Source organism: Verticillium alfalfae, genomic scaffold, assembly GCF_000150825.1.
Source record: "Verticillium alfalfae VaMs.102 supercont1.4 genomic scaffold, whole genome shotgun sequence".
Taxonomy (NCBI): Eukaryota; Fungi; Ascomycota; class Sordariomycetes; order Glomerellales; family Plectosphaerellaceae; genus Verticillium; species Verticillium alfalfae.
The window spans coordinates 643,810-669,482 of record NW_003315035.1 but is presented as its reverse complement, the minus strand read 5'-3'; the positions used below and the strand labels follow the sequence as shown (position 1 = coordinate 669,482).

The 25,673-nt window shown below is 55.3% G+C and overlaps 7 protein-coding genes and 2 non-coding genes across 9 annotated transcripts; 6 read left to right on the top strand and 3 right to left on the bottom strand.

Annotated features, from left to right (window-relative positions):
- Positions 1-457: 457 nt before the first annotated feature.
- VDBG_03622 (2,3-bisphosphoglycerate-independent phosphoglycerate mutase) lies at positions 458-2,535 on the top strand (the record flags this gene model as incomplete). Its single annotated transcript, XM_003005623.1, has 4 exons — positions 458-1,128; positions 1,184-1,565; positions 1,619-2,008; positions 2,141-2,535. 4 exons carry the CDS (start codon positions 856-858, stop codon positions 2,533-2,535), a joined length of 1,440 nt encoding a protein of 479 aa, XP_003005669.1.
- Positions 2,536-3,446: 911 nt separating this feature from the next.
- On the bottom strand, positions 3,447-6,455 carry VDBG_03621 (frequency clock protein; the record flags this gene model as incomplete). The annotated part of the gene is made up of 3 exons (XM_003005622.1): positions 3,447-3,686; positions 3,792-6,073; positions 6,128-6,455. 3 exons carry the CDS (start codon positions 6,453-6,455, stop codon positions 3,447-3,449), a joined length of 2,850 nt encoding a protein of 949 aa, XP_003005668.1.
- Positions 6,456-10,596: 4,141 nt separating this feature from the next.
- Positions 10,597-12,056, bottom strand: VDBG_03620 (tubulin-specific chaperone C; the record flags this gene model as incomplete). Its single annotated transcript, XM_003005621.1, has 3 exons — positions 10,597-10,909; positions 10,957-11,777; positions 11,836-12,056. The coding sequence occupies 3 exons, from the start codon at positions 11,945-11,947 to the stop codon at positions 10,709-10,711; spliced, it is 1,134 nt and encodes a 377-aa protein (XP_003005667.1).
- An 833-nt stretch (positions 12,057-12,889) lies between these two features.
- Positions 12,890-13,834, bottom strand: VDBG_03619 (conserved hypothetical protein; the record flags this gene model as incomplete). Its single annotated transcript, XM_003005620.1, has 1 exon — positions 12,890-13,834. The coding sequence occupies one exon, from the start codon at positions 13,832-13,834 to the stop codon at positions 12,890-12,892; it is 945 nt and encodes a 314-aa protein (XP_003005666.1).
- Positions 13,835-15,268: 1,434 nt separating this feature from the next.
- On the top strand, positions 15,269-17,251 carry VDBG_03618 (leucine rich repeat protein; the record flags this gene model as incomplete). The annotated part of the gene is made up of 1 exon (XM_003005619.1): positions 15,269-17,251. One exon carries the CDS (start codon positions 15,269-15,271, stop codon positions 17,249-17,251), a length of 1,983 nt encoding a protein of 660 aa, XP_003005665.1.
- A 1,313-nt stretch (positions 17,252-18,564) lies between these two features.
- On the top strand, positions 18,565-20,852 carry VDBG_03617 (L-amino acid oxidase; the record flags this gene model as incomplete). Its single annotated transcript, XM_003005618.1, has 5 exons — positions 18,565-18,975; positions 19,030-19,793; positions 19,855-19,899; positions 19,958-20,569; positions 20,840-20,852. The coding sequence occupies 5 exons, from the start codon at positions 18,565-18,567 to the stop codon at positions 20,850-20,852; spliced, it is 1,845 nt and encodes a 614-aa protein (XP_003005664.1).
- Positions 20,853-21,538: 686 nt separating this feature from the next.
- On the top strand, positions 21,539-23,706 carry VDBG_03616 (histone acetyltransferase SAS2; the record flags this gene model as incomplete). The annotated part of the gene is made up of 2 exons (XM_003005617.1): positions 21,539-22,825; positions 22,891-23,706. 2 exons carry the CDS (start codon positions 21,539-21,541, stop codon positions 23,704-23,706), a joined length of 2,103 nt encoding a protein of 700 aa, XP_003005663.1.
- A 1,103-nt stretch (positions 23,707-24,809) lies between these two features.
- Positions 24,810-24,881, top strand: VDBG_15076. The gene has a single exon. It is a non-coding gene; the product is annotated as a tRNA-Thr (tRNA).
- A 40-nt stretch (positions 24,882-24,921) lies between these two features.
- VDBG_15075 lies at positions 24,922-24,993 on the top strand. The gene has a single exon. It is a non-coding gene; the product is annotated as a tRNA-Thr (tRNA).
- The last annotated feature ends 680 nt before the right edge of the window (positions 24,994-25,673 follow it).

Here is a 25,673-nt window from a genome sequence, read left to right as displayed (position 1 = left end):
AGCGCACGGGGTGGCAGTAGCGATTGGAGGTCGTCAAAAAGGCGGGAAGGGCCGATGGGCAGGGGTGGGTGGAACACACCTGCCTCGGTGACGGGAGAAGGTGTCGGAGAGCAGATTCAAGTCAACAGAGGGGCGCGTTGGCCTAGCAAGGGTCACCGTGCAGGGGGTGCATGCACTGTAGATCACCAGGCCAGCGTCTACGGATGGACAGTGCGACGAAGCTCGAGACGCAGCTCGAAACGACAAGGAGGGGGGAGCTATGACATCGAGGCCCCCCCACCATCCATTATCAGTCGATAAAACGCTCTATCTTGTCTCTACTTCTGGATTCTCAATCGTTGAGCTCAACACCATCCCCCCCTCCCCAAAAAATCACGCACATCCTACGATCCTGTTCCTCTACCAATTCTCTCGAATAGACCTTCTCTAGCCCCCGAGAAGCGATTCCGACTTCACAATGGCCGAAGCCCAGGTCCAGCCCGCTTGTCTGAGTACGTCCAAGCCTCTTCCTCCAAACCCTCCGTCTCCCCCGTCGAAGCCCCGCGATGCATTTGGTGAGGGTGGTGAAGGCGACGAGCGCAACCCAAATTCCGCGAATGACCCAAGCTCCAACTGCAAATCACCTTCGCTTGGTCTTCCCACCCTCCCAGGGGAACACGGAACCATGTCCTTGCCGCCCGCTCTCCGCAGGCCCGATTACATCCTGACCGCTGCTTACATGCTCATTTCGCTCGAGCTGGCCTGGCTGACCCTCTGGATTCTTCGCTCGCTATAGTCGTGATTGATGGCTGGGGCATTCCTTCAGACCGTTCGCCCAAAGATGGCGATGCTATCGCTGCCGCCGAGACCCCTACTATGGATGCCTTCTCGCAGGACAAGGAACACTTTGTCGAGCTCGAGGCGTCGTCCAATGCTGTTGGCCTCCCCAAGGGTCTAATGGGCAACTCCGAAGTCGGCCACCTCAACATCGGCGCCGGCCGCGTCGTTTGGCAGGACGTCGTTCGTATCGATGCGAATATCGATGATGGTACATTTGCGAGCAACGCAGTCCTGAAGGATCTGATGGAGGGTGCCAAGAACGGCAACGGCCGTCTTCATCTCTGCGGTCTTGTCTCCCACGGCGGCGTGGTAAGCGAAGCCTCGTGAAGTTTTATCCTTCTGAGCAGACCCTAACTTTTTTCAGCACGCCAAGCAGGACCACCTTTACGCCATTCTCAAGGCTGCCAAGCAGTACGAGGTTCCCAAGGTCTTCATTCACTTCTTTGGTGATGGCCGTGATACCGACCCTAAGTCCGGTGCTGCCTACATGGAAGAACTCATTGGCCAGTTGCAGGAAATTGGCATTGGTGAAATCGCAACCGTTGTTGGCCGCTACTACGCCATGGACCGTGATAAGCGTTGGGAACGTATCGAGATTGCGCTGAAGGGTATGATTCTCGGCGAGGGCGAGGAGAGCACCGACCCCGTTCAAACCATCAAGGATCGCTATGCCAAGGGTGGCTCCAAGGACAAGGATGAGTTCCTGACACCCATCATTGTCGGTGGCCAGGAATCCCGCATCAAGGGTCAGCCAAACTTGACAATCTTTTTCGTACCGCTCTCACTAATTTTGCCACAGATGATGACACTGTCTTCTTCTTCAACTACCGTTCTGATCGCGTCCGCCAGATCACTCAAGTTCTGGGCAATGTGGATCGATCCGTCCTCCCTGACTTCCCCTACCCTAACATCAAGCCTCTCGTCACCATGACTCGCTACAAGACGGACTACCCTTTCACCGTTGCCTTTGAGCCTCAGCACATGGGCAATGTTCTGGCCGAGTGGATCGGCAAGCAGAAGGTCAAGCAGGTGCACGTGGCGGAGACTGAGAAGTACGCCCACGTCACCTTCTTCTTCAACGGCGGTGTTGAGAAGGTCTTCGATCTTGAGGTCCGGGACGAGCGGGACCTGGTTCCCTCTGTCAAGTCTGTCGCCACCTACGATGAGGCTCCCGAGATGTCTGCCGCCGGTGTCGCCAAGCGTGTCGCCGACCGCATCGCGGGCGAAAGACCAGATTGACAAAGACACCCCGGGAAAAGACGGAAAAATACCCGTTCGTCATGAACAACTTTCGCACCCCCTGATATGGTTGGCCACACAGGCAACTACGAGAAGGCCATCATTGCCTGCAAAGCCACGGACGACGGTATCAAGACCATTTACGAGGCCTGCAAGGCGCACGGCTACATTCTCTTCATCACCTCTGACCACGGCAACGCTGAGGAGATGAAGTTTGAGGACGGCAAGCCCAAGACGAGCCACACAACCAACAAGGTCCCGTTCATCATGGCCAACGCCCCCAACGGCTGGAGCCTCACCGATCGTGTCGAGCTCAAGGACGGCAAGGTCAGGGAGCCCGTCCTCGGCGATGTCGCGCCCACGGTCTTGCAGGCCATGGGTCTGCCTATCCCTGACGAGATGACCGGCCAGAGCCTGCTCGTCCAGTCCAAGTCCGAGTCTGACAGCAAGAAGAGGCCTCATGCTGAGTCTAACTGAATCATCAATGAGAAATTTTGAGGAGCTGCGAGAAGCACGGCGTTATGGTAGTAAGCGGGTGTGGTCGGTGGGAGTTTACCTAAAAAAAAAAAGGCGCCGTGGGTTGGCGAGTGCATGGTAGGTTGGGTGATGATGTCTACAGAGGAGCTCATAGAACTAGCTCCTGATAACGATAGAAAGAAACGATGTATGGATGATGAACTCGAGTGTTGACTCCAGTATGAGGATCACGTGCAATCCAGAACATTATTACCGTCTTTTTCAAAATGTGATGTTTACAAGCTTCATGGCGTCGTGCACGAAGGCATCGCGTCGCATTTATGGCGCGCAGATTGAACCCTTCCGCCACATGGCACGAGCACTACATACATCTCAGGAGCGACAAAGTCAGGCAGCGGGGACATAACATTCTCTGTTCATCCTCAACAAGATACGCTATCAAAAATTCATCTTTCCCCTTTCAACCGCTTCGCTCTCGGGGTGCACAAACCAAAGGTCAAAACGCCAAGTTGGCAGCCTCTAGATAAGCCCAAGACCTTGATCTGGTCCATCCTTTTTCCGCAACCCTCAACCCATCCATCCTCCGAACCGTGAACACGACTTCCCGCCCACCATGCAAGACAAGAAGAGAAGGGGGCGGCGGTGTGAGTTGAGTAGGTTTGACGAGACGCTTCGCAAACCAGCCAGTTGACCAGATGAAAATCAAGGTGGATATCTCTTCGCTTCGTTCCCAGAAAAAACATGAAACAATGTATAAAATCAAAACCGAATCAACGCCCGAAAGATGCAAATGTGATCCATCGTGCCCCAACATAGCCAGACAAAAAGGAAGGGAGCAAAGGCTGGGTCATTGATCTCCCCCAGCCTGGACTCATGTTGGACAAGATCGGGAGAATAGGTCTGTAACAACATTAACTGCACTCGCTGCTACTCTTGTAGCCGCTCTCGGCGTCGACCGTAGCGTTGGAGCTGTCGGCAGGATCGGGGAGGTCAGTGCTCTTGCTGCGGCCGCGGGCAGTGCCGGCAAGCAGCGATGGCGCTGCTGCTCGAGCGCCGAACCGGTGCTTGGTGAAGCATAAGCCCTGGTACGTCTGGGCCGGGATGAGTTGGTCTGGGCTCGTCGCCATTGTCGGGCTCGCCACCCTCTTCATCTCCGCTCGTCATGTCTTCATTCTCAGGGTACGTGTTGATCGATGCCTGATGGTGCATTGGTGTGACGTCGGCGATCCTGCTGTATTCCAGGTCATCATCCATACCGGAAGAACTAGAGTCGTCGAAACTGCTTTCGGTATTTGTGCTGAAGGGTGGGAAGAAACAGCTCGGAGGCGGCAGCGGCATAGGCGCGAAGCGTTTGATGCGGCCGGAGACATAGTCGATCTCATCAGGGGTGGCTTGACAAGCGCCGGTGCGGCTTTCTGCAAAGGATTGGCCGATACCTGAGCAGAGATCCTATTCACGACATACTTGGCGAAGGTATCGCTCATTTCCCGTTGAACAGGCAACGTGTTGGCCTTGGGCCTCTTGGTGCCGCAAACGACCATGAAATGGTCCTCAGGGACGACACCGCCAAGGCCAGAAGGCTCGAGCTGTTGAATTGTGAGGAATTGCTGCGAGTCGGACCATAGAAAACTCTCTTCCATTTCACTGTCGTCAGAGTCATCGGTGGTGAGATACGGAACTGTTGCCTCTGGCTCAGCTCTTATCGCAACAGTAACAGCCCTGATGTTGTCGCTCAGAGGCCGAAAACGAAGAGCAGACCCCGACGTCGTGCGCTGAGGAGGATCAGGACGGACAAATTCGGGTCCGGAACTCGACTTTTGTTGCCCGGACGAGGCCATGTGGGAAGTGGGTGAAGTGTCTCCAGGGTCACCGGACAAGTCGGTGCAGAATGGCGCTCCATTGTAATAGATGATAGCACCGTCGCGGCGACGCTTCTTGCGAAGTGACGTTCCCGACCCGCTGTTTCCCCACCGAGAGTCGTCCAAGTTGCTGTCTTCAACCGGACCGACGGATGAGCTAGTGTCGTCCATTGATGATTGACCTCCAGATGTCGACTGGTGGACAAACATGGGCTTGTAGTGGAAATTGTCGGGCGAGACAGAAGTTTTGCCCAGGAGTGTTGGGTTGTGTTTGCTGCTCGAATGCGCCAAAGATGGGTCTACTTCTCCCGCCACTTGAACCTTCTTCAACTTCTTTCGCGGCTCTTCCTCGTTGGAGCCATCAGTATCCTCAAAGGATGGACTCTGTCGAGAGCCATCACCTGAGCTGTCGCTACTGAATCGCGTGCCGTCACTTCCACCTCTCCATCGGATTTTGCGGCCGTCGTGAGAAAGTTGGAATTTGGTGCTCTTCTCCGTCACAGCCGTCCGAATGAAATCGGGGGTGACGTTAACGATGTGAAGCTGGGCCAGACTGCAAAGTAGGTTAAGGTACACCCAGCCGTCGGCATCGGATGCCACATCTTGCACCTCGTGGACTGGAAGTAGTTCAGGCGGAACGAGACCGAGATGACGGATGTAGTCCATATTTTCGGACGGAACCTGTTTGCGGTGGGGATCAAGATCCAGCGGCCGGGTTGCACGTTGTTCGGCTGGTGTTGCGTCTGGTGGCGAAACGCTGTTGCTAGTCCTGGCAACAGCTGCGTTTCCTGTCGCCTCGTTCTGGTCGCCGTTGGAATTTTCTGTCGAGTCGTTGTCCCTGGATCGGCTTTTCTTGCTTGGTTCCTCCGCGATGCGCGCTTCTCTGGAAGCCTCCGGATGTGCCAGGCTGGGTGGTTGGTGAACCATTGAGCCTTGACCAGTGGTGACTTCGGACGATTTGGCGGCGAGAACCGCCCCATTTTCGCGGAACGCTTGTCCCGTAATCTTCCCAGTAAAAAGGTGCTCGAGTCGTCGCACGACGAGCTTCTTCTTTTCCTTGTCCGTCATGACCATGTGTCGCGGATAGAGGCCTTCCGGGATGTCTTTCAGATAGCTTTCGACCTTCTGTTCCGAAGATCTGGCTCGCGAGCTCATTGAGGGGCGCGTAAGAGAGGTACCTGATGTGTTCGGCCCCGTTGATGCGGAGGCATAAGCCGAATCGGCGTGCTTCCAATTTGAGCCGGAAGAAGATGAGGCGTGTTTGGACATGGAGCCCGACGCTGAGTACATCTTGTCGTGATTCCGGGACGACTTCTTGCGAGCGGAAGAAGTCTCTGCACTGGCAGATTCGCTGAGTCCAGAGGCGAAGTCGCGAAGTGTTGCCTCGAGTTCCCTCTTCTTCCGCTTCGGCAGACCGTGAACCTTGATCTCGAACAATTTGTCGCGCTTCAAGAGATCTGGGCCAGACTGCTTGTACTTCTTTAACTCATCCTTCAATTTTTGAATCTCGACAGTCAGATCATCAATGACACTGCGGTAGTCGCCGGTGCTGCTGCTGCGTGCTACGGGCGGCCTCAGAGAATGGGAAGCGCCAGGCTTGAGATGGAACGGGTATGTTGCCTTGTTGCCGCCGTCTTCGATGGAGGAGTCGCTCTCTTTTTGATAAAAAGGAGGGTCAACTATAACTCAAGTCAGTTACGGCTTCGGGACGTAATCGGGACATTCCGTCATACCATCCATGCCTTGGGTGTATGCAGCGGTCGGGTTCTCGTTAGAACGATCAAACCACCTCATGGCATCGCTTTGGGTTGTATCTTGGCTTTCCCCAGATGAACCTCTTGTTGGCGACGTGTCGACATCTTTGTGGATCGATATTGTAGGTATTTGGCTTGATTGAGCTGATCTCATGCTGGCGGCGTTTCGTAGACTCGCATCGCGGACGAGGCGATGATGCTGCAAGGTGACGGACTTGTCGGGGGATGTTCTGCGTGGCATGGGTTGCCCAGCGGCGTTGTCGGGCAACGACTGGGCATCGCTTGGTTTAGCCGTTGGGTCGGCCATGGATATGGTGCGTCCCCAAGAAGCCAATGTGCGGGGACGAATTAATAGGTGTGAATGTGTTTGTTGTTTATCGTGGCTTGTGTGGTGAAGTCGAGATGGCGCGAACGTCGTGTGCCGAGTTCAAGGCGTCGAGAGTCGTTGTCGTCGGGCTGAGGATCGTGGGTTGTTGGGTAGTTGGGGGAACGGTGGGTGAAGCGATCGAACTGGAGGGTCTGCAGTATTAGTTGCTGGATCATGGAATGGCAGAAGGGGAGGGGGGTGGGCGAGACGCAGGGCCACAAGCCGCACACCCATGGTAAGGTAGTACAGGCTCAGGGTGGGAGTGAGGGCAAGTGCATGCGCTGATTGGCCTGTGTCATGATCTCGATGCAATGGGCGGAGGTGGAGGGATATGACGTCCGGTTCTGGCCAGACACCCCTCCCCCAGCTTCACACCTGAGCACAATCCAGGATAGAGTAACAACGTACAGAAGGAATCGCAAGCACCGTTTTTTCGGGACGATCAAGCTGAACGTAGCTGTGGCGGCCTGTCCTTTTTGCGACAAGGTGCTGAATTTCGGGTCGCGTCCTGGCGTAGTTGGTCGGCCTGAGGGGATCGATCGAGGTACCAGTGCGCATTGGCAGCCACGGAAACGGCGGCAGAGGATCGATTGCACTGTGGCCGCCAAGGCAATGAGTGGCCTCTTTGTTTTCCTCTACCACTAGATGAGCTGCAAAGCTTTGGGCGATGATTTCGAGATGATGGATCGATCTGTTCGCCGATGGACCAATTTTGTTCGTTCGAGATGGAGGGGGCAATGAGCTTTGGTCGTCGCACGCCGGTCGGAATGCTGAGTTGCCGCGGGCCAAGAAGCGAAGCTCCAGTGTCGCTTCGACGGCTCGTCGAGTGTGCCTGTTGCAGTAAGGCGAGTTGTGTGACACGCTCTCAATCGCGATGCTCGCTGTTGCTTGCTGCTCGTATCTCTAGGCTCGTGGTATCGAGAGCCTCTGATGCAGCTAGCACTGCGCGTCAAATGGCCAGCATTAGATGGCAAAGATGGCAAATTCGCAGTTGCTGTGGAAAATTGGATTGAGCAGAGAGCTTTTTTTGACCAGGAAGCGGGAGGCGAAAATGGGCTGTGGGTCGTGAGAATGCTGGGAGACGGATCACCAGACTCATCGGGACGAGTTCCTGAAGGTGCCTATTGCTTGGCCTACCTATCTTGGTTTGTGCACCCATAGGAACGGCGGCACTGGGGCACGGCGGCGTGGCCAGAAGCCTGGAGCCCCGTGCAGCACAAACGTATGTGGTCGTGTTACTCAATGGGAGGGGAGGCGATGGGGCCCTGGCGGTTCGATCGCGACCGGTGGTGTCTTTCCTACAGATCGAGAGCGGGATGGTGTGGCCTAATGAAAATCGGGGTCATGTCGATAACGCCACGCCATGTCTGGTACTTCCTCGGGGAGGCGGATCCCTTCAGGGTCGCCTGTGGGGTGGAAGTCCACTAGGTGTGGGCTATATGTCGTGAGCTTGACGTCATACCACATAGATGTCTAGCGATAGACAGGCCCACGATGCTCACGAAATATTGAGACAAGCGAACTGTGATACATGTAGACAACTCTGCAGGCAGTGCGCATCGTACTCTGGTCGCAATTACCTACCTACCATCTTCGATTGCTTCTCGATTTCTTACCTGCCTACAACGGGGGCCCGATACACCGAGGCCTTGTTGCAATCAAGCCCCCAAGGACCCCGAAAATGATGGTGCGCTAAATGTCAAGACACGACAGCCTTGCGTAAGCTAAGCCCGAGGGGGTGCTAGTGTTCCAGGGCCTCTGATTCGCCTACCAGCTTCCGAAGGAGACGTCAAAGGCCCAGACCCATACCGGCCCACCTTTAGTCACCCAACCCTGGCTCTCTTTCTGTGCTTCAAAATCTGGCTTTTGGCCAACATCGACATTCGCCCAGCACTGTTTCGGCTGTCGTCCTTCCACACCTTGCTGGCTCAGAGCGAACGAGTGGAACTGGATTTCTTCCGCTCGAACTCACTGCGTACAATGGGATGCAGTCTGCTACGACGGAACATCACTTTATCCGAGAGTAAGTGTACATGTGGGTGTACAGTCACGCTTTGGAGACAAACAAGGCGTTGGTACAGGATCAACTAAGCTATTTGGACCCCTAGTTGATCATTTCCTGTTTCCCAACGCTCTGCCAGGTACACCTACAACTGGAGTGGGGCTTGATAATCGTCATTTTGGCCGTGGGCATATTCCAATTCCACAGCCAAGTTTTTAAAGGTAGAAACGTCATCAACATCAGCCTGCTAGAAAGGATTAGAAGATTCCGGCCCGCACGTCAAATGCAAAGGAAGCAAGGCTGGGCACACTGCCGACGCGATGCTGGTACAACCTCAAGGCCCGGCACACTAACGACACTTCCAAGCGACTGTTTCTGCACCGAGCTTGAAGTTGTGTAGATCCTGCACCACGACGACGGCTCCTCGGGTTTTGCCCAGCCTTTCCGCCACGCCACACTAGCTGTGGCTGGGATCCCGGAGCCCGGCGCGTCTGGGTGGCCTGGTCCCCCGGATGGACTCGCCCGAATGTATGATCCGCACGACCTACACGCGCCACCGCGCGCAACCGTCCACAGACCTATCAGCAGGCTCCGATCCCCAGTTCGCGCGTCTCTGGCGCGTATCGGGATGAGCCAAGATGCCCATCTTGTGCAGCTGCCCTTGCAGAGATGGAACGAAGATTTGATGTCGCTCGCCCAGATCTCGAGCATCGTATCGTTCAGAATACTGCAACCCCATGGCGTGCTCTTCGGTCATCGCCCCCTGACCCCCTCACCACCCCCTGCTGAAGCCTTCGGCGAAGACGGTGATGTGAGTTAGGGTTGGAGGGTGAGGGAGGGGGCGGTGGAGGTGATGGGAATCTCACCCACATGCAGGTCAGTCAAACAAACGTTGGACACGAAATCCAGGATCCGAGCATGGCATTTCTGGATTTCCCCTTGTCGAAATCTTCAAATCCCATCATCTACTGGCCCCTCCCCATGGCCGGTGATGCTCGTGGGCTTTCGTGATCAAGCTCTTGGCACTCCCTCTACATTACGTGCAGGACACGGTTCAGGGGTGCTTCTTCATGGCTGAGCTGAAGACATACCGGCCTGTCTACTATTGTGGAAAGATTCATCCACGCGAGGTGCCGCGGGATAAGCGAGCTGATCTCTAGCCAAACCAAAAGAGTCGTTCTGGTCCCCCAACCATGGCCACGACGATGGTCTAGCCGGAGGTTTAAGGCCGCCGATCCTTACCCAATATGGAGTAACATCGCATGGAGCTCCTCCCTGCCTGCGCGACGGCCCGGCCTGGAAGCTTGTCCGCTCAAAACACCTCGAGCAGAGTCTGGACGTATAATGGCAGTGCGTAAAAGGAAGCTATCGATCCGCCGATTGGTTTCTGTGTTGACTGCGAGTTGCAATGGGGGCCAGTCACCGACATCTTCAACATAATCAAGTCATGGATATCACGTATATGATGTCCCTTGTAGGACTTTAACACCAGTGGATCGAAGTTGGTGCGCTGTGCCCAGATTCCATGATCTTTGTAGTCGGGCCTCATGGCGGGATCTTTCGGGACAGGATGTCAATAGCGTACCGGTTATTGCTGCGGACTACGCGACACGGGTCATGGCGTGTGCGAAAGACTCCGGTTCCTGCTACTGACTATGCTCACGCATCAGCACGCATGGCCCGGTAAAAGATATGGGCATGTATGTATAGTGAGCAGTCCTGGGACACTCTCCATGTACATCCAGTCGTTGCTAGCAGTGCCGTAGCTCTAGCTCGCGTCATGCTGTATTCAAGCGTCGTGAAATCCTGTGGGACGCATGCTTAGGTGCCTCCCTCTTGGAAGGCGTTGCCGCGGAACGAGGCTGTTGGTCACGAACAGACACCTGGGTATTCAATAGTTCTTTTCTTGTACTGTAAGTTACCATGTCGTCCATGGCCGTGCTCATTGTACCTTGTGGGGGTCATGAGCTGCCTAGCCCCCTACGGGTGGTTGGCAGGGATGTCATGTCGGGGGTTCAAGGAAATCCGGCGGTTCCCTACCGACCGGTGCCACACTGGAGGATACTGACTTCAGAAGACGACGTGAGAGGCTATTCAATCATGGATAGATATGCAGATCATGTAAGCACACAATGCATAGCGCTCCCCAAGCAGTTTATATGCATGCCATGTAGCCATACCCGACAATCCCTCAACCCCTGGCGATCTTGACTGCCTGGAGAATATCCTTCAGTCCCTTGCCTGGTTCTCCTGGTACCACGTCCGACCAAATCCTCTCCTCCAACCTCTCGTCCACGGGAAGCACACTCCAATTCGGACTGGCTTCAGCCTTCAACCATTTGAAGTCATCGACTTGGTCCCACTGATTCTTCGAGTCATCACCGGGTGATTCCTAGACCAGTCAGCACGGTCCTGCCGCCATGTCAGGTCTTCACGTACAAAGGACCTAGGGAGCGGGGCAAATCGCATGTGTGAGCAATCCTCAATGATGGGTCTGCTCCCGCAGTAGAAATAAACATCCACGTTGTGGCATTCGTGAATTCGTACTTGCCGTGCTGACACGACGAGAATGCTGTTGCGGATTCCTGTGATATGCACCGGCCCATCGACGTTACCGGCTAGCACGAGACTCCGTTCAATGTTTTTGAGTGCCAGGTTTGCGAATGGTGCGGTGCTGCCCGTGGCACGCGACATGTCCACAACGCAACCGGAAATGTCGGTCAGGCGGCCGGATGAGGTGGCATGGCTGGCGGTAGCGGGCAGCAGGATGTGCAGGTCGGTTTGGCCGTAGATGGCGATGTCGCGAGCGGTAGAGAAACTAGGCTTGCGGATGTGAGAAGTCGACGGCTGTGCCATCTCATCATTGTAATTCCGGACAGTCGTTGGGGGCAACGGTGCAATCGTGTCTTGCACCTCGGAGGCGGTGCTCGCGGCGGGGGTCCTGGTAGCCTGTGAGGTGGCAGTGTCGTTGCTGTTGGAGAGCACGCGAGGATCTGATTTGGCGCTTGAAGGCTGGATACGGGACTTGAATTGAAACCTGGATCGGGGTGCGAGCTTGGCGGTTGTCACATTGAGCTTGTCTGTTAGGGTCTTGATGGCTTGGGCATAGTTCCGTTGGTCGTAGGAGGGGACGAAGTCCGAGGCATCGGCAACCTCACTGGACAACCTAGAGATGGCAGCCAGTATGGAATCGGCGGCATCCTTCCTTTCGCCACCAACAGCAGCAATGGTAGACAGGCGATCTATTTGATCTTGGAGGGCTTTACTGTGTTATCATTTGAGACGAACAATTACAAAGCTCCAGAAAGGATCGCTTACAAGTCACTTCGACCTGGAAATGGCGGTAGAACTTCTCCTTGGGGTCCTGCATTTTGGTTACTATTGGCAGTCCTCCCCCGGCAGCGACGGGCTGAATCACATCAGGCGTCATGATGATTATGGAGAAGAAGTATCGTCTTCACAGAGCAATGGCAATATTGACATATGGATTGTTTACTCTGACCTGCGTCGACAGAAAATACAGTCTGAATCTTGAGGGTAAGAAGTCAAGCAAAACGCCTGCGACGTGGCGGAATTGCCGTGGGTTAATATGTAGGTGAAGGCGTCCAGCAGGGCGACGTGGGAGTGGTGTGGTTACGCGACGTGGGGTGACGATGGTGGTCCTCTTCGTGGTCGAGGCAAACACGGTAGTGACGTCGCAAGCTGCAGACCTGCCACACACGGTATAACCTCTTGAGCTGAGTAAAACCAATATCGGTATGGGCTATACCATGTGGGCGATCACACGATCTTGATGCTGGGCAAGGAGTGGCGGAGGAGCGCCGAAATGCACGTTGACGGTTTCGTGTCACAGGCTGTAGGCGATGGCGGGGGCAGTGAGTTCGATGAGGGGTCTACATCTTTGGCACACGAAGATGTGGAGACAGAGTCGTGACATCAGATGGTGTGATTGGCGGAGACACGACTCATGATGGACCCTGGATCAGCGTCCACGGGCAGGAACCCAAGCCCCTTGTGACGTCGTGCCTTCCTACCTCCCCCGCTCATTCTCTCGTCTGTTGCTTGCCCATTCGTGTTGACTTCTACATGCTCTGCATGCTCGCCGTCATGCTCTGCATGTTCGCCGTCATGCTCGTGGCAGTCTCCGCGCAGCATCTGCCTTGAATGCTGTGCCAGCTGGCCCGAGGGAAATCCACGGGCAGAATAGCTCTGGCTGTCATTTTACTCATGACAGCCAGCATTCTCACCTATTGGGAATGGTCTCCTGGACGATGTCGATGGTCAGTATGAACATAGGAGCATCACAATGCTACACAGGACCACACGACCATCCGAAACACGACAGTGAGAACACCCTTTTATTTAGACGATACTAGTACTGCAACAAGGTCTTGAAAAAGGCCGCAGGCGCCGTCTTCGGTGCTGCCAGACGGAGGACCTCCTCACTGGTTGTCGATGCCGTACATTCACCTTCCCAAGCTTTGACGCCAGCATGCTTTATCGACTCAGTAAGAGCTTTGGGCCCAGGGCTATGTTCCACGAGGTAGTCGATAAACGACATGTCCTTGTAGTGGACTTCTTCGACCTTGGTACCAATCTCCTGCTCCACGAGCGCCACGATTTGCCGCCCAGTGATGTCCTCTGGACCGTTCAAGACGTACTTGGCCCCGTTGTGCGGCGCCACATCTTCCTCGACGAGCAGCCGCGCGGCGAACTCTCCGACGTCGTCCGCATGAACGATGCCGACGGGTGCGTCTTCCGCCGCGATCAGCCTCAAAGGGCTTTGCTTTCCGGTCTTGCGGAACTCGTTGACGAGAGTTGCCGCTGTTTGCAGGTAGTAGGACGTGAAAACGTTTGGCTGAAGTGACGTCCATTGCAGGCGCTTGAACTCGGGCGAGCTGAGCATCGCCTCGATGGCCCAGTGGGCCCTCGGGTAGTAGGCCTCGGAATCAGGACGCACGTTCGCCGCCGTCGTCGAGATGCGCACGACGTACTCGACGCCTCCTTTCAGTGCGGCTAGGTGGAAGGTAGACTCCTCGGCGAACTGAGTCGGCTCATTGTGGGCTGCGATGAAGGCCCTCACGACATTGTGCTGTCGAAGCCAGTCCGCCGTGATGTCCACCCAGCTGTACTCGATAACTTGGACGCCAGGCAGACCAGCGAGTTTCTGTGCTGCGGCGCCGCTTGCGGATCTTGTAATGGCCAGAATCTTGTGGTTCGAGAAGGTGGGACTGGCCTTGACGAGTTCCGACAGGGTAGCAACAACGGCTTTACCTGTGTTGCCCGTGGCACCAACTACGAGGAAAGCGGAAGTCATCGTGTGATGGGTTCGCTTGGGGGTGTTTTCGATGAGTATTCCGGAAGTTACGTTTTCTGAGAGAAGACTTGTGTGGCATACGGGCGGTGGTGAGACTCTACAGTTCTACTTATACACTCCGCCGTTGGGATGCTGAATAATTAGTATCATGTCTGCTGCGGACCTCGACGCCAAGTCTCCAGCTACGCTACCATGTAATGTCCGCAGGCCTGATCGGTGGCCCATTGATGCCTTTCGATACAACGAGAAGCTAGGAAGGCGGGTCGGCTTTTACGCCATCATGCCTCGTCCAAGTACCTCAGACATGGTAGATTGGAGGTGGGCGAATGAGGTAGAATCTCGATGACGCCAGGCATTTTGCACAGCATCTGAAAAGCGTAAGAGGGCCGCGAAACTCAATTCCTCACATATTCAATTGCGCTGAAAGTCATGCGGGATTAGGTTAGTATGAACAAGAGAGCATGCGGTTTCACCCACTTGGGTAGCGGACCAAAACGCGAGCAGAAAGTTTGGTAGAGTATAGTAATCATACCCGACTTTTGCTTGATAATCGTTCTCATTGTTCACAACCATGTTGCCTTGTTGGTGCTAGAGCGGACGGAGCCTCTGCGGACTTTGGCGGAGTTTTGTTTCTGATGACGCAGTACATGTATATGCGAAAATTATCGGCGCTCAATATCTCAGTGTCGCACCGCTCTCATCACCTAGTATCTGAATTGCCTACCTACCTACCTTACAGCGAGCAGGTGGGGACTTGAGGTTTGGCTTGTAGGACCATCATCTTCGTGTAGCGAGCAGCATAGAAGCTAGCCTCGAAGGTATTATTGATATGACGAAGCGCAACATTTCGCTGAAATGGCCAAGCTAACGAGATCCGCCTTATAGAAGCCCGCAAACGCGAAGGAAGCTTGTCGTCGTGGAGGGTACTGTTACCGAGCCTTCAGCGAAACAGCCCCACTCACTCACCATGAACAACCACACCGAACACGTTGGGGCGGTCAAGCTTCATTTGGCTCCCGCCCTCGCATGTAGGTCTGACCACTTGCCAGGTTCCTCTCGACATTTTGGCCTGTTGGCACCCTGCGCCCTTTGGTTGACATGAATGTCAATCTGGATGTGACTCAGGCGCAAGTTGCATGGGATTGTTCAATTGTGGTTTGCGGTTGGTGCTCCTAGTGCCCACACCCTAGGCAGGCGCGCCTCATCTTCGATCAGGGAAGGTGGTGGAAGATCACAGCCACTCGAGTCGCACAGACTGCGTCTGCGCTAGCCATCCTCTCTTCGTCCATCTTTCAGCCCTGCAACATCGAGACTGGATTATATAAAAGAACATCATCACAACCGTTGACTGAACGGCTGTATCCTTGGTGCATCCTGCGATAATACAAGCTCCTGCCTTCATTCCCGCCAGAGCCTCGGTGTCAATCCTCTACCATGGCTGCTGCAACACATATCCAGCTGTCCCAACCGGCACCTCCATCGTTACTCAGCCAATATCAGACATTCCCTGCATCCCGGGGCACCTCCAAACGTATACACAAGGACAAGGATGATCGGGTCGATGAAGTAGAGTTCAACGAGGCCCTTATACTGGCGTCGCTCTGCCGCAAGTATCTTAACCTGCTCCACGCTACCTCGCCTGCTTTCGATCACGCCCACGCATATACCCCTGATGAGATACTCGAACTCCCTCTGATGAAAGTCCGGATCGATGACATTCTCCACGACCTACCACGGCGAAAATCCAACCGCGCCATGCTGGCAGGCTCCATCGCGGATCTTCTCTTCCCCTGCCACGCTGGCTCTCTCTCGTCCATCATCCGCTATGATGCTGACCGCGTAAAGTTGCATGCCTGGGCAGTGCTCCAGCGAAGATACGACATGATAGTCGCAACCGTCAGGAACGGTCGCACTCGTCATGGTCTGACTGGCCAGGCTGACCCGGGCGTTCCTGCACCGGTCTGGGCTTCTCGCATCCTGGCACAGGGCCCTTGGAATAAAGACAGCCATCCCATCTCCCTCGAGGGACCTCAGGCACTCCCCATGCCGGTGCAAGTTGCCGAGGCTGATGACCTGGCCCCATTCTTCCACCATCTTGAACAGGGCGGGACACACGAGCTCGGCGCCTCAACCACTGGACATGCGCTAGACGATGGCAACGGCGAGCCTTACTATCACGTCCAGGGCGCCGAGTTCCAGAGAGGCGTTGTGTATGAGGATGGTCGCATGGATCTTTGCAAACAGGTCGTGGGTCCTGATCATATCAGCGACCTCATGAACAGCCTGCGAGCCAATGAGCACGTCAGGCACTTCCTCCTTGGCAATAACATCATCGGCCCAGTAGGCGCACATCATATAGCCTCATTCATCAGTGCACTTCCTAGCCGTATGGACACCTGGTACCTGGCGGGGAACTGCATTGATGCCCCGAGTTTCAAGACTCTCGTCGACGCCATGATCAAGTCTGACGCTATCACCAACGTTTGGCTCAAACGCAACCCTCTCGGCAGAGCTGCTGCCCACGATGTCTATCGGCTGATCACCGAGACAAGAAATCTACGCACGTTGGATCTCGACCAAACTGAGATCGGTGATGCTGGCTTCGTCGAACTTTTCACTGACCTGGCGGCCTACAAAGACCGGGTGCTCCCTCTGGAGAACTTATATATGAATGGTACTGGCTTCGCCGAGGCTGCGGCTCGGGCGCTCGCCAAGTTCCTGGCCTCGCCCAACTGTCGCCTGACATCGATATACCTGTCGAGCAACCCCATCGGAGACGACGGCGCTGCAGCCCTTGCCAGTGCCTTTGCAGTCGCTCCCCAGGTCTCACGCCTGGTCTTACAGTCTACCGGCCTTACCACCCGGGGCGCTCAGACAATTTGCGAAGCCCTAACATCTCACCCCGGCATCCGCTGCCTCGACATCGGCCAAGCGTACGCGACACATGATCTAGGCCAGGCGTACAATTACATTGATGAAGGCGCCATCCGAGCTATTACTGGCCTTCTGACCTCAACCCCATCCCTGGCTTCCCTCAATCTTGGTCACTGCCCCATCACTCCCCTGGGTCTTGGCCAGATAACCACAGCAGCGTTACAAAGCTCTCTCCTTGCCTACATTGCCATCTCCATCCTCCCGGACCCAAACATCAAGAAACTGGGGTTCGTCCCATCGCGCGACAGTAAGATGCGCGACGCTTCATCCTACACTGCGCCGACGAAGGAGCAGAAAGCCCTCGATCAAGCACTACAGCAGCACATGGAGGCAAACGTCCGGTCTGTCTACGGCGAGGACATGACCTACAGCAGATTCATGGGTGAGGAGCGGAGATGGCTCACTAACGACCGGACTGACGTGAGGAAAATTGACTCCGTCTATAGAAATCGGGACATGGGCCTTGCGCGGCGAGCCTCATGACGTTGATCAAGAACTGGAAGGAGGGCGATGATACGCTAGAGAGGGTGATCAAGGCGCAAGGCCCGTTCTGCTGCAAGAAGCGCAGAGCTTGATCTGTGAACCGTGAGGCTTTCAACCTTCGACTTGGGTCTTCGCAAAACATGTTGCGCTTTGAAGTGTAGCACGTATTTCAGTTACGGCAATGTGGTTTCATGTTTGAGAGGCCTCGATTGTACTCCTTTCATGAGCACGCAATTTCAACCATTTTGATCGAGTTGTTCTCCTTCATCTTCCAATACCCCAAGAATAAGCGGTAGCGATCTTCAAGGTTACCCTGTGCTAGACTCTCACGATTCCACCATTTGTAAGTCTGGCTCCTTCTCGCTGTAGTCCTTGTTTGGTGCAGCCTCATTGACCTCCTCCCAGGTACACTCCCAACCTTGTAGAATGGGCCAGAGTAAAAAGGTACGACAGAATCGAAGGCAACTTGGCGCGCTAATCATATTTCGAGGCTGATGGTCTTGGTAAAATCAGGCCACTACAAGACATTAGATGCGCGAGACAAAATCTTGCTTGCGGTTCCTACGCCGCGCTTTGCTGTGAAGCCCAATGTTATTCTGCAATGGACGAAGACGTTGAACAGCGGTAGCACAAGGCATGCAGCGCGTTGCGTCAAGAATGCAGTGGCTGCACTGAGCCAGTGGCGGGTTCAAAGCAGCGTCTGCGTGACTTGCGAAGTCCTCGGGGCTGGTTGGCCTGCAACAGACGTGTCACATCCATCTGAGATCGCCTGGGGAGGGGAGAGCTCAAAATGTTAGGGAGATGGTATTCACGAATTCCAATTCGATGGCGTTCGACATGTTTGGGTTTGGAGAATGCGAAAGGGAATTGGTCTGCGAGGAAATTCCCACGGGACTTGTCTGTCCCATGAGGTGCGAACCGTGGTCAATTCAGCCTTACCCGGTCAGTATCTAGCTCGGACTCTAACGCGAACAAGGCTTCAGGGGCGGACTTAATACGTGTTAGTTGTGAAGTGGAGGAATGCTGCCAGGGATGGACCTGAGGGGCTGAAGGGCCTGGAGCGAGCTCCGTCTCGTGGACACAAGACATTTCCCCAGGACACGCTTCTCTAGCTCGTGGAAAATGAGACAAAAAAACATGATACGCCGGCTTCCAACATCCCATGTGTTGTCTATGAGCATTGAAAATCGACGCGTGCGAGGTTGTCTATAAAGTTGATGATGGCAGCTCCTCGGGAGCTTTGTTTCGCCAATCAACCCTGATCCGACTAACACCAACTGACCTCTATTCATTCTTTACAGCTGTTCGCAGCCATGTCACTCTTTACCATTCGTTCGCTCGTTACAGCTTTGCTGCTTGGCAATGCTCTTGCCCTGCCTGCCCACGAGTCCAAGACGGCGACCAAGTCGCCCAAGGACATATGCAATGACGGGAAGCTGGCCGCCGGGAACCCTCGTGCGGCCTTCTTCCGGAAGCTCGTGGGCGACTCCGGCTACAGCAACCACAGTCGATGCCCGTCGCCCAAGGACGGGCCCTTCAAGGTCGGTATCATTGGCGGTGGCGTTGCTGGCTTGTACGCCGCCATGATCCTGGACTCTCTGGACATCGACTACGACATCCACGAAGCGTCCGGTCGTGTCGGAGGTCGAATATTCACCCACCGCTTTGACCAAGCGGCTTGGGACAAGTCCACGCCAGAAGACCCGGCGTACTATGACTACTATGTGAGCCCGATTCGCTACTGTTGAATCCCGAGATCTCACTAATACGGCTTTCAGGACGTCGGTGCGATGCGCTTTCCACCCATGCCATACATGGATCGCGTCATTGGAAACGAATCCTGGAGTTTGATCCCATATCTGAACGCTCGCGTTTCCGAGCGGGATCAAGTCGTCCAGAAGAGTTACGTCTTTCAGACGAACAACACGTTTCGTCGTTTCAACGGCGTCACGGCCCTCATCCAGGAGCCGAACTCTGCGTCGGCAGAGAGATATGATATCCCCTTGTTCAACACCACGTTTGATGCTCTTTCGGCGTCTGAGGTCTGGTCCGACCAGGTCCAAACCATGGTCAACGCCCTCTCGGACGACTTTACGACGGGATTCAACAAACTAATGAGTTACGACTCGATGAGTGTCAGGGATTTCCTTCTCGCCAAGGGGTTCACCAACAGCGAAGTTGACTGGATGGAGACGATGAACGACGCAACCGGCCACTATGACACCTACTCCATGGCCCAGGCCGTCCTGGAGGAGTGGATCTTCACAAGCGCCGACATCAACAAGTGGACTCTCATCAACGGCGGCATGGATATGATTACCAAGGCCATGAATCTCATTGTCAAGAACAAGCCCGTCCTCAACCATAGGGTGACGGACGTCAAGAAGAAGCCTGACGGCACGCTCAAGATGGTCGTCAACGGCGCTGACGAGTATGACTATGCTCATGTCATCTCCACGGCTCCGCTGGGTGCTCTTCAGATCATCAACATGACGGAGCTGGAACTGAGTTACTACCAGAACACTGCTATTCGCAGCCTGAAGTGCGTGCCGTCCCCCTACCCTGGAGAATGTGTTCGAGTTTTACTGACGCGATGGATGTAGTTATGATCCTGCTGCCAAGATTGGCCTCAAGTTCAAGACTCGCTGGTAAGATGCGCTCGCGCGCGGAACCAAGAGGAACGACTCCGTAGCTGACGAAACTCAGGTGGGAGAAGCTGGCGACTGGCCCTTTCCAAGGCGGACAGTCCTTCACCGACCTCCCCATCCGGCGCTGTGTATACCCCTCGTACGGCATCGATGTGCCCGGGGTGCCCGGCACCATGATCGCCAGCTACACCTGGGGCCAGGACGCCTCGCGCCTCGGATCCTACCTCAACCCGCACAATCCGACCAACCAGGAGCCGTACCAACCCGAGAGCATCAAGACGCTGGTCGAGGTGACGCTGCGGGACCTGGCCGAGCTGAACGGCGTGACGTACGAGTTCCTCGAGTCTGAGTTCGTCGACTTTCACGTCTACGACTGGTACGGCTCAGCGTATTCGAACGGCGCGTTTGCCATCTTTGGGCCCGGCGAGTTCAGCAGTCTCATGCCCTGGCTCATGACGCCTGCCGCCAATGGTCACATGCACTTTGGCGGCGAGGCGCTCAGCTCGGGCCACGCGTGGATCATCGGCGCTGTCAACAGTGCCTGGAGGACGGTATATGAGATCCTGTCGGTCGAGGGCATGAATGACAAGATGAAGCAGTTTGTCGACCAGTGGGGCATCATCGACGAGGTTGACATGGGCTGGTACGACTGGTCTCCCGAGGGGAAACCGTAAACCAATTCACGTAGATAGCTGAACGGTGTGATGAAGAGAAAAATGAGCGGTCGTCGTGCATTGATTGTATGAAGGGTTTTTTTAACCCTGTATTGGCTCTTGGTGATGGAAGTGACAGTGACCGAAAGACGTGCTGGGTACATTCGAAAGGGGTATGTATGCTCCTGCATCGACAAGACGGCAGTGGTGAGCAAAGCAGGCTATGGTCTGAAAAATCAGGATCTCGTGCAGAGGTCCTTCGCAAATGCTAACGCGGCGGATCCCAGGTCGCTGAATTAGGTAGTGAGGCAATGGGTGGTGATCACGAACGTGCTGTTAAGTCATGCCTATGATCACAGGGGCTTCCGTGGGGTTGACATGCTGCCGCAGACTGAACACTGAACAAGCGGTTAAGGTCAGCCATTTCGCTGAACTTCATGACGAAGGTTGCTGAACTTCATAATGAAGGTCTCGCTGGGACACCGAGGGAGGGTAGAGAAAGGATTGCAGGCTGTTCGACGATGACGGTGAGAGGAGGAGGAAGTCAGTATCCAAAAAGGTATATGTAGTAGTACGATGTGAATGGAGTCTTCAAGCCGAAAATAGTACACTAAGCGATTTGATCGATAACACTGGGGAATGCACGGGGAATGCACGGCAAGCAAGACATGGTCGAACCCATCAACACTTCAATCGGGTACGCGAAGGCATGGGGTCAACCGCGATCATTGTTCCTCATTTTTAGTGAATCTGAAAATTAGTGTCAATGCGACTTCGCTCTGAAAAACTTTCTTGCGCCCATCTCGCGGCGCTGATTGATTACACTCGCGCGCGATAGGTAGTCATAGCGAATCGACATCTTTTCACTGGAGCTTCACCACCCAGGGCCTCGGTACGAGGATTTTGCGCCGCGAGCCACACACCGGCGCCGCTTTGCTTTTTCTTCTTGGAGAACCGTCCTGCTGCACGATTGAACCCTTTTCACGATGCCGATCAAGTCACACAAGCGCAAACGACCTCACGACGACTCGGAAGCCATCGACCCGCCTGCCATCACAGCTCCCCCACCCCCCACCACCGAAGCTACGACGCGTCGCGCAACGCGTCAGACTCCGATACTCCCTCCAGTGCCGCCACCACACGCATCGCCGCCGCGACCGGCCACAATCCCAGCTCCCGCGGATGCTGAATCGCCTGTGCAGACGAAGCGAGGACGAGGAAGACCTCCAAAGCCGAAAACCACGACAGACACTCCTGTGCCTGTTCCCATCAACCCTGGGGTCGAAACGGTTACACGAGCTGTCCCACCCTCCGCACCGAGCACCCAGCCTGGGCCAACGCAGCAGCAAACGACACAAGCACCGCGCGTTACAAGGCAAAGGGGTGCCAGCATGGTGGCCATCAACCATCAGCCACCCCTCGCCGTCAAGGAAGCAAAGGAGAATGTCAGACCAGCGAATGGCCTTGTTGCGCCGCAAATCACCTACCAGGCACCTCAACCACAGTCACAGCCATGGACGAGAACCCTGATGCGACCCAGCCCACCCACGAGCCTGCCGCCCTCACTCCAGCCCCAACCCAGCGTTCCGGACAGCAAACAGCAGCTGGCGCGGGTGCGCGATCCCGCTCCCTATCAGTACCCGACGAGACCGACCAACACGCCGATCCCCGTTCCAGCCATCACGCATACCTCTCCACGAACGCCGTCTGCTCTGCCCCAGCACCCCACGAAGCAAGAAGCCCAGAAGAAGACGGCCATGCCGACGCCGAGGACAGACCGCAACATCGACAAGGTCGTCCTCGGCGACATCTGCTTCCGCACGTGGTATCCTTCCTACTACGGCAAGGAGCTCCTCGGCGACATCTCCTCCGGCCACGCCAGCAGCAAGCCGAGCCACGCGCAGCATTCAAACGGCGGCAAGGACGGACATGGCCAGCATAACGCGGGCGAGGCTGGTGCCAAGGCGCACGCCCGGCGCGGCGGCGACGCGCCCATGCTCGACCGGCTGTACGTGTGCCCGTGCTGCTTCAAGTACTCCAAGGAGCTGGTGTCGTGGCTGGGCCACGTGCACGTGTGCGAGCGCAGCGCGGGGACGCCGCCCGGGCGGAAGATCTACGTCCACCCTCGGGGACGCCGGACGGTGCTGCGGGCTGTGCCGGAGGTCAAGCGAGGGCCGGGGAAGAAGGCGAACGCCGGCATACGGCACGTCGAAGAGGTTGTGCAGGATCAGGGTGAGTGGAGCGTGTGGGAGGTAGACGGGGAGGTAGACGGCGTGAGTTTCCGCCATCTTTTCTTGGTCCCCTGGTTTGGATGAAGACGTGACTAACAGTGCTGCAGCTGTTCTGTCAGAATCTCTCCCTGTTCGCGAAGCTCTTCCTGGATAACAAGTCGGTCTTCTTCGACGTCACGGGGTTTACCTACTTTCTGCTCGTCTACACCCCACCTGCTCGGCCGCCAACGGGCCCGCCTGGCGATCCATCGCAGCCCGCTGTCGACACGTCCGACGAGAAGCCCGTGAGGCCGCACATTGTCGGCTTCTTCTCCAAGGAGAAGATGTCGTGGGATAACAACAACCTCGCTTGCATCCTCGTCTTCCCACCATGGCAGCGCAAGGGCCTCGGCGCTCTGCTGATGGGCGTCTCCTATGAGATCAGCCGCCGCGAGGGCGTCCTCGGTGGGCCGGAGAAGCCCATCTCCGACCTCGGGAGGAAAGGCTATCGTCGGTTCTGGGGCGGCGAGATTGCGCGATGGCTCCTGGGCATCGGCGGCATCGCTGGTGCATTTGACAGCAGCGAGGAAACGCTGGTGGACGTGGGCGACTGCAGCAGGGGGACGTGGATCGCGCTCGACGACTGCCTCATCACCCTCAGGGAGATGGGCTTGCTGCAGGATGCTGGCGTTGGGCCGGGGAAGAAGCCCGAGGTTTCCCGCCCTGCTGCCAGTGACAATGGAGACGGGGCTATGGAGGACGTCGGTGATGCTGGAGAGCCGGAGCCCGTGCCTGATGTGCCCAGGGTGAAGCTCGACAAGGAGGCTGTTCGGGGCTGGATCGCAGCAAATGGCATCAGTCTGGAGAGGGTCTGTGACCCGCATGGATTTGTCGAGGGCTACGCTGTGAAGCAGGGCTCTCCTGAAGAGGAGGAATATGCGTGACGAGCGCAGTGTATAGTCGGAGGAGGTTCCTGCATGATTTATGAGATACCCCAGTGCGGTGTGCCATGCATGCCTCTGTCACAATATTGAACAATTGTTTTGGTATACTTGCTGTTTGTCAGTCCAGTGGCTCTTCTTTGGTGATTGACTTTTCCTGGCTCGCTTCATGAGTCCACTCTTGTATGAGTACAGCAATACTGCTTTCGGGATTCTTTTTTGCTTCTCATTCTCCTTTGGAATAGACTCTTGCACTAGGTTTCGGTCAACACCGCTTTGGACCATAAATTGTCTTGTGATCGTTTAACCAAGATATTTGGTCAGAGATGTCATTGTGACTTGGACCGGTTGCCCTATGTCAGTAACTCACTAGTCCTTCATACCCTTTGCACCCATTATGAAATACGAGTGATAATGCTGGCCATTTTGGATTACGCATCTGGCAAAGGCCATGACCCGAGAGTTGAGGCCATTACACAGCGAGACATACTATGAGCTGCCAACCAAATCAAGAAGTGAGTAGCATATGGAATACATCTGCAAAGCTTGATGGTCAGAATCTAGAGGCAGCGGGCTGGTGCACCTCATCTCCCTCCAATATTCCTACCGGCACCAATCTCGGTCTTTCTCAGAGTTCCGGTGATCTGAGAAAGTATACCTCTCGAAATGGTCACCGTACCGAACTCACCGGTAGTGAGGTTGCATAATGTATGTCAATCAGCTCAGGTGCATAGTAAGTCAGGCAGATTTCGACGTTTTGCACACATGCACCTCAATTCCCACGACATGCTCGGGAACATATTCTTCAACGAGATACGCCTAATTCCCAACATATCCTCTACTACCCAATTGATTATGCTCACGCACTTCGTTTGCGCGCCAAATATCAGATATATGGCCAAACCAAGCCAAAAGTCCCACCACACAGACCCCACCACTACTGCGTTAAACCCCTGACCCCTCTTTCTCACAACAGCACCCTACGTCCCACGCAAAAAACTCACGATACTAACGCCGTCCGCTGCGGACCTATTCCCTCCGTCTTCCAACACACCACCCCGACATAATGCTTGCAGGCTTGCTTAGTCATAACGTCAAGCAAACGCGCCTCGTTGGCTTAGTGGTAAAGCGCATCACTAGTAATGATGAGATCACTGGTTCGATTCCAGTACGAGGCATCCTGCTCTCCCACGTCTGGGTCTGCTGCTCACTTGCTTGGCCTCGTTGGCTTAGTGGTAAAGCGCATCACTAGTAATGATGAGATCACTGGTTCGATTCCAGTACGAGGCAGTAGAAAGTGGCCCTTGGATGTGAAAGATCAGCTTTTGTCTTTTGCTGTCGGTTTGTCAGTGTTGAGACTTGCGCTGAGCGCATGGTGTACATGGTGAGGGGTTGCCACAGTTCGGCCTTTCGGGACCGGTCAAGGTGAGAATTGGCATCCGGATGACAGATGCTCTTACGGACTCGTTGCATATTTTTCCGCAACAAAAACCCCGTCGTAGAGCACATTGGCATGAAATTATACCCCTCTGGCCACGCAAACGATGTTGGGTAAAGAGAGCACGTGACACTCACCGACTGACCGACAGCAAAGCCACACCGGATAAACAGCCGTCTCCCGAATCCTGCTCACCAGCCCCAACCCGACAGACAGGTTCAATCAGGGCCATGCGCGTGAGGGGAACAGTCTCCAACTCCCATCCCTACACTGCACGGCTAAATCTCTCTCCCCTTTCCCCCCTCTATACCAAGCCTTTCAACGACATGCCATCAAACCCTCACGAACGAGGCTCGATTTTTCTCCCATGACACTGCCAGCCGGCGAAATCACCACACACACCCCCGACATCGCACGCCAAAACGGTAGCAGGAAGGAAAAACGGAACAAGCAACCAAAAACGGCAGAGTCATGATGCCACCGGTGGATCCCGCCCGCCCGACCCGCAACGCGTGGGTTCGCAATGGATCCC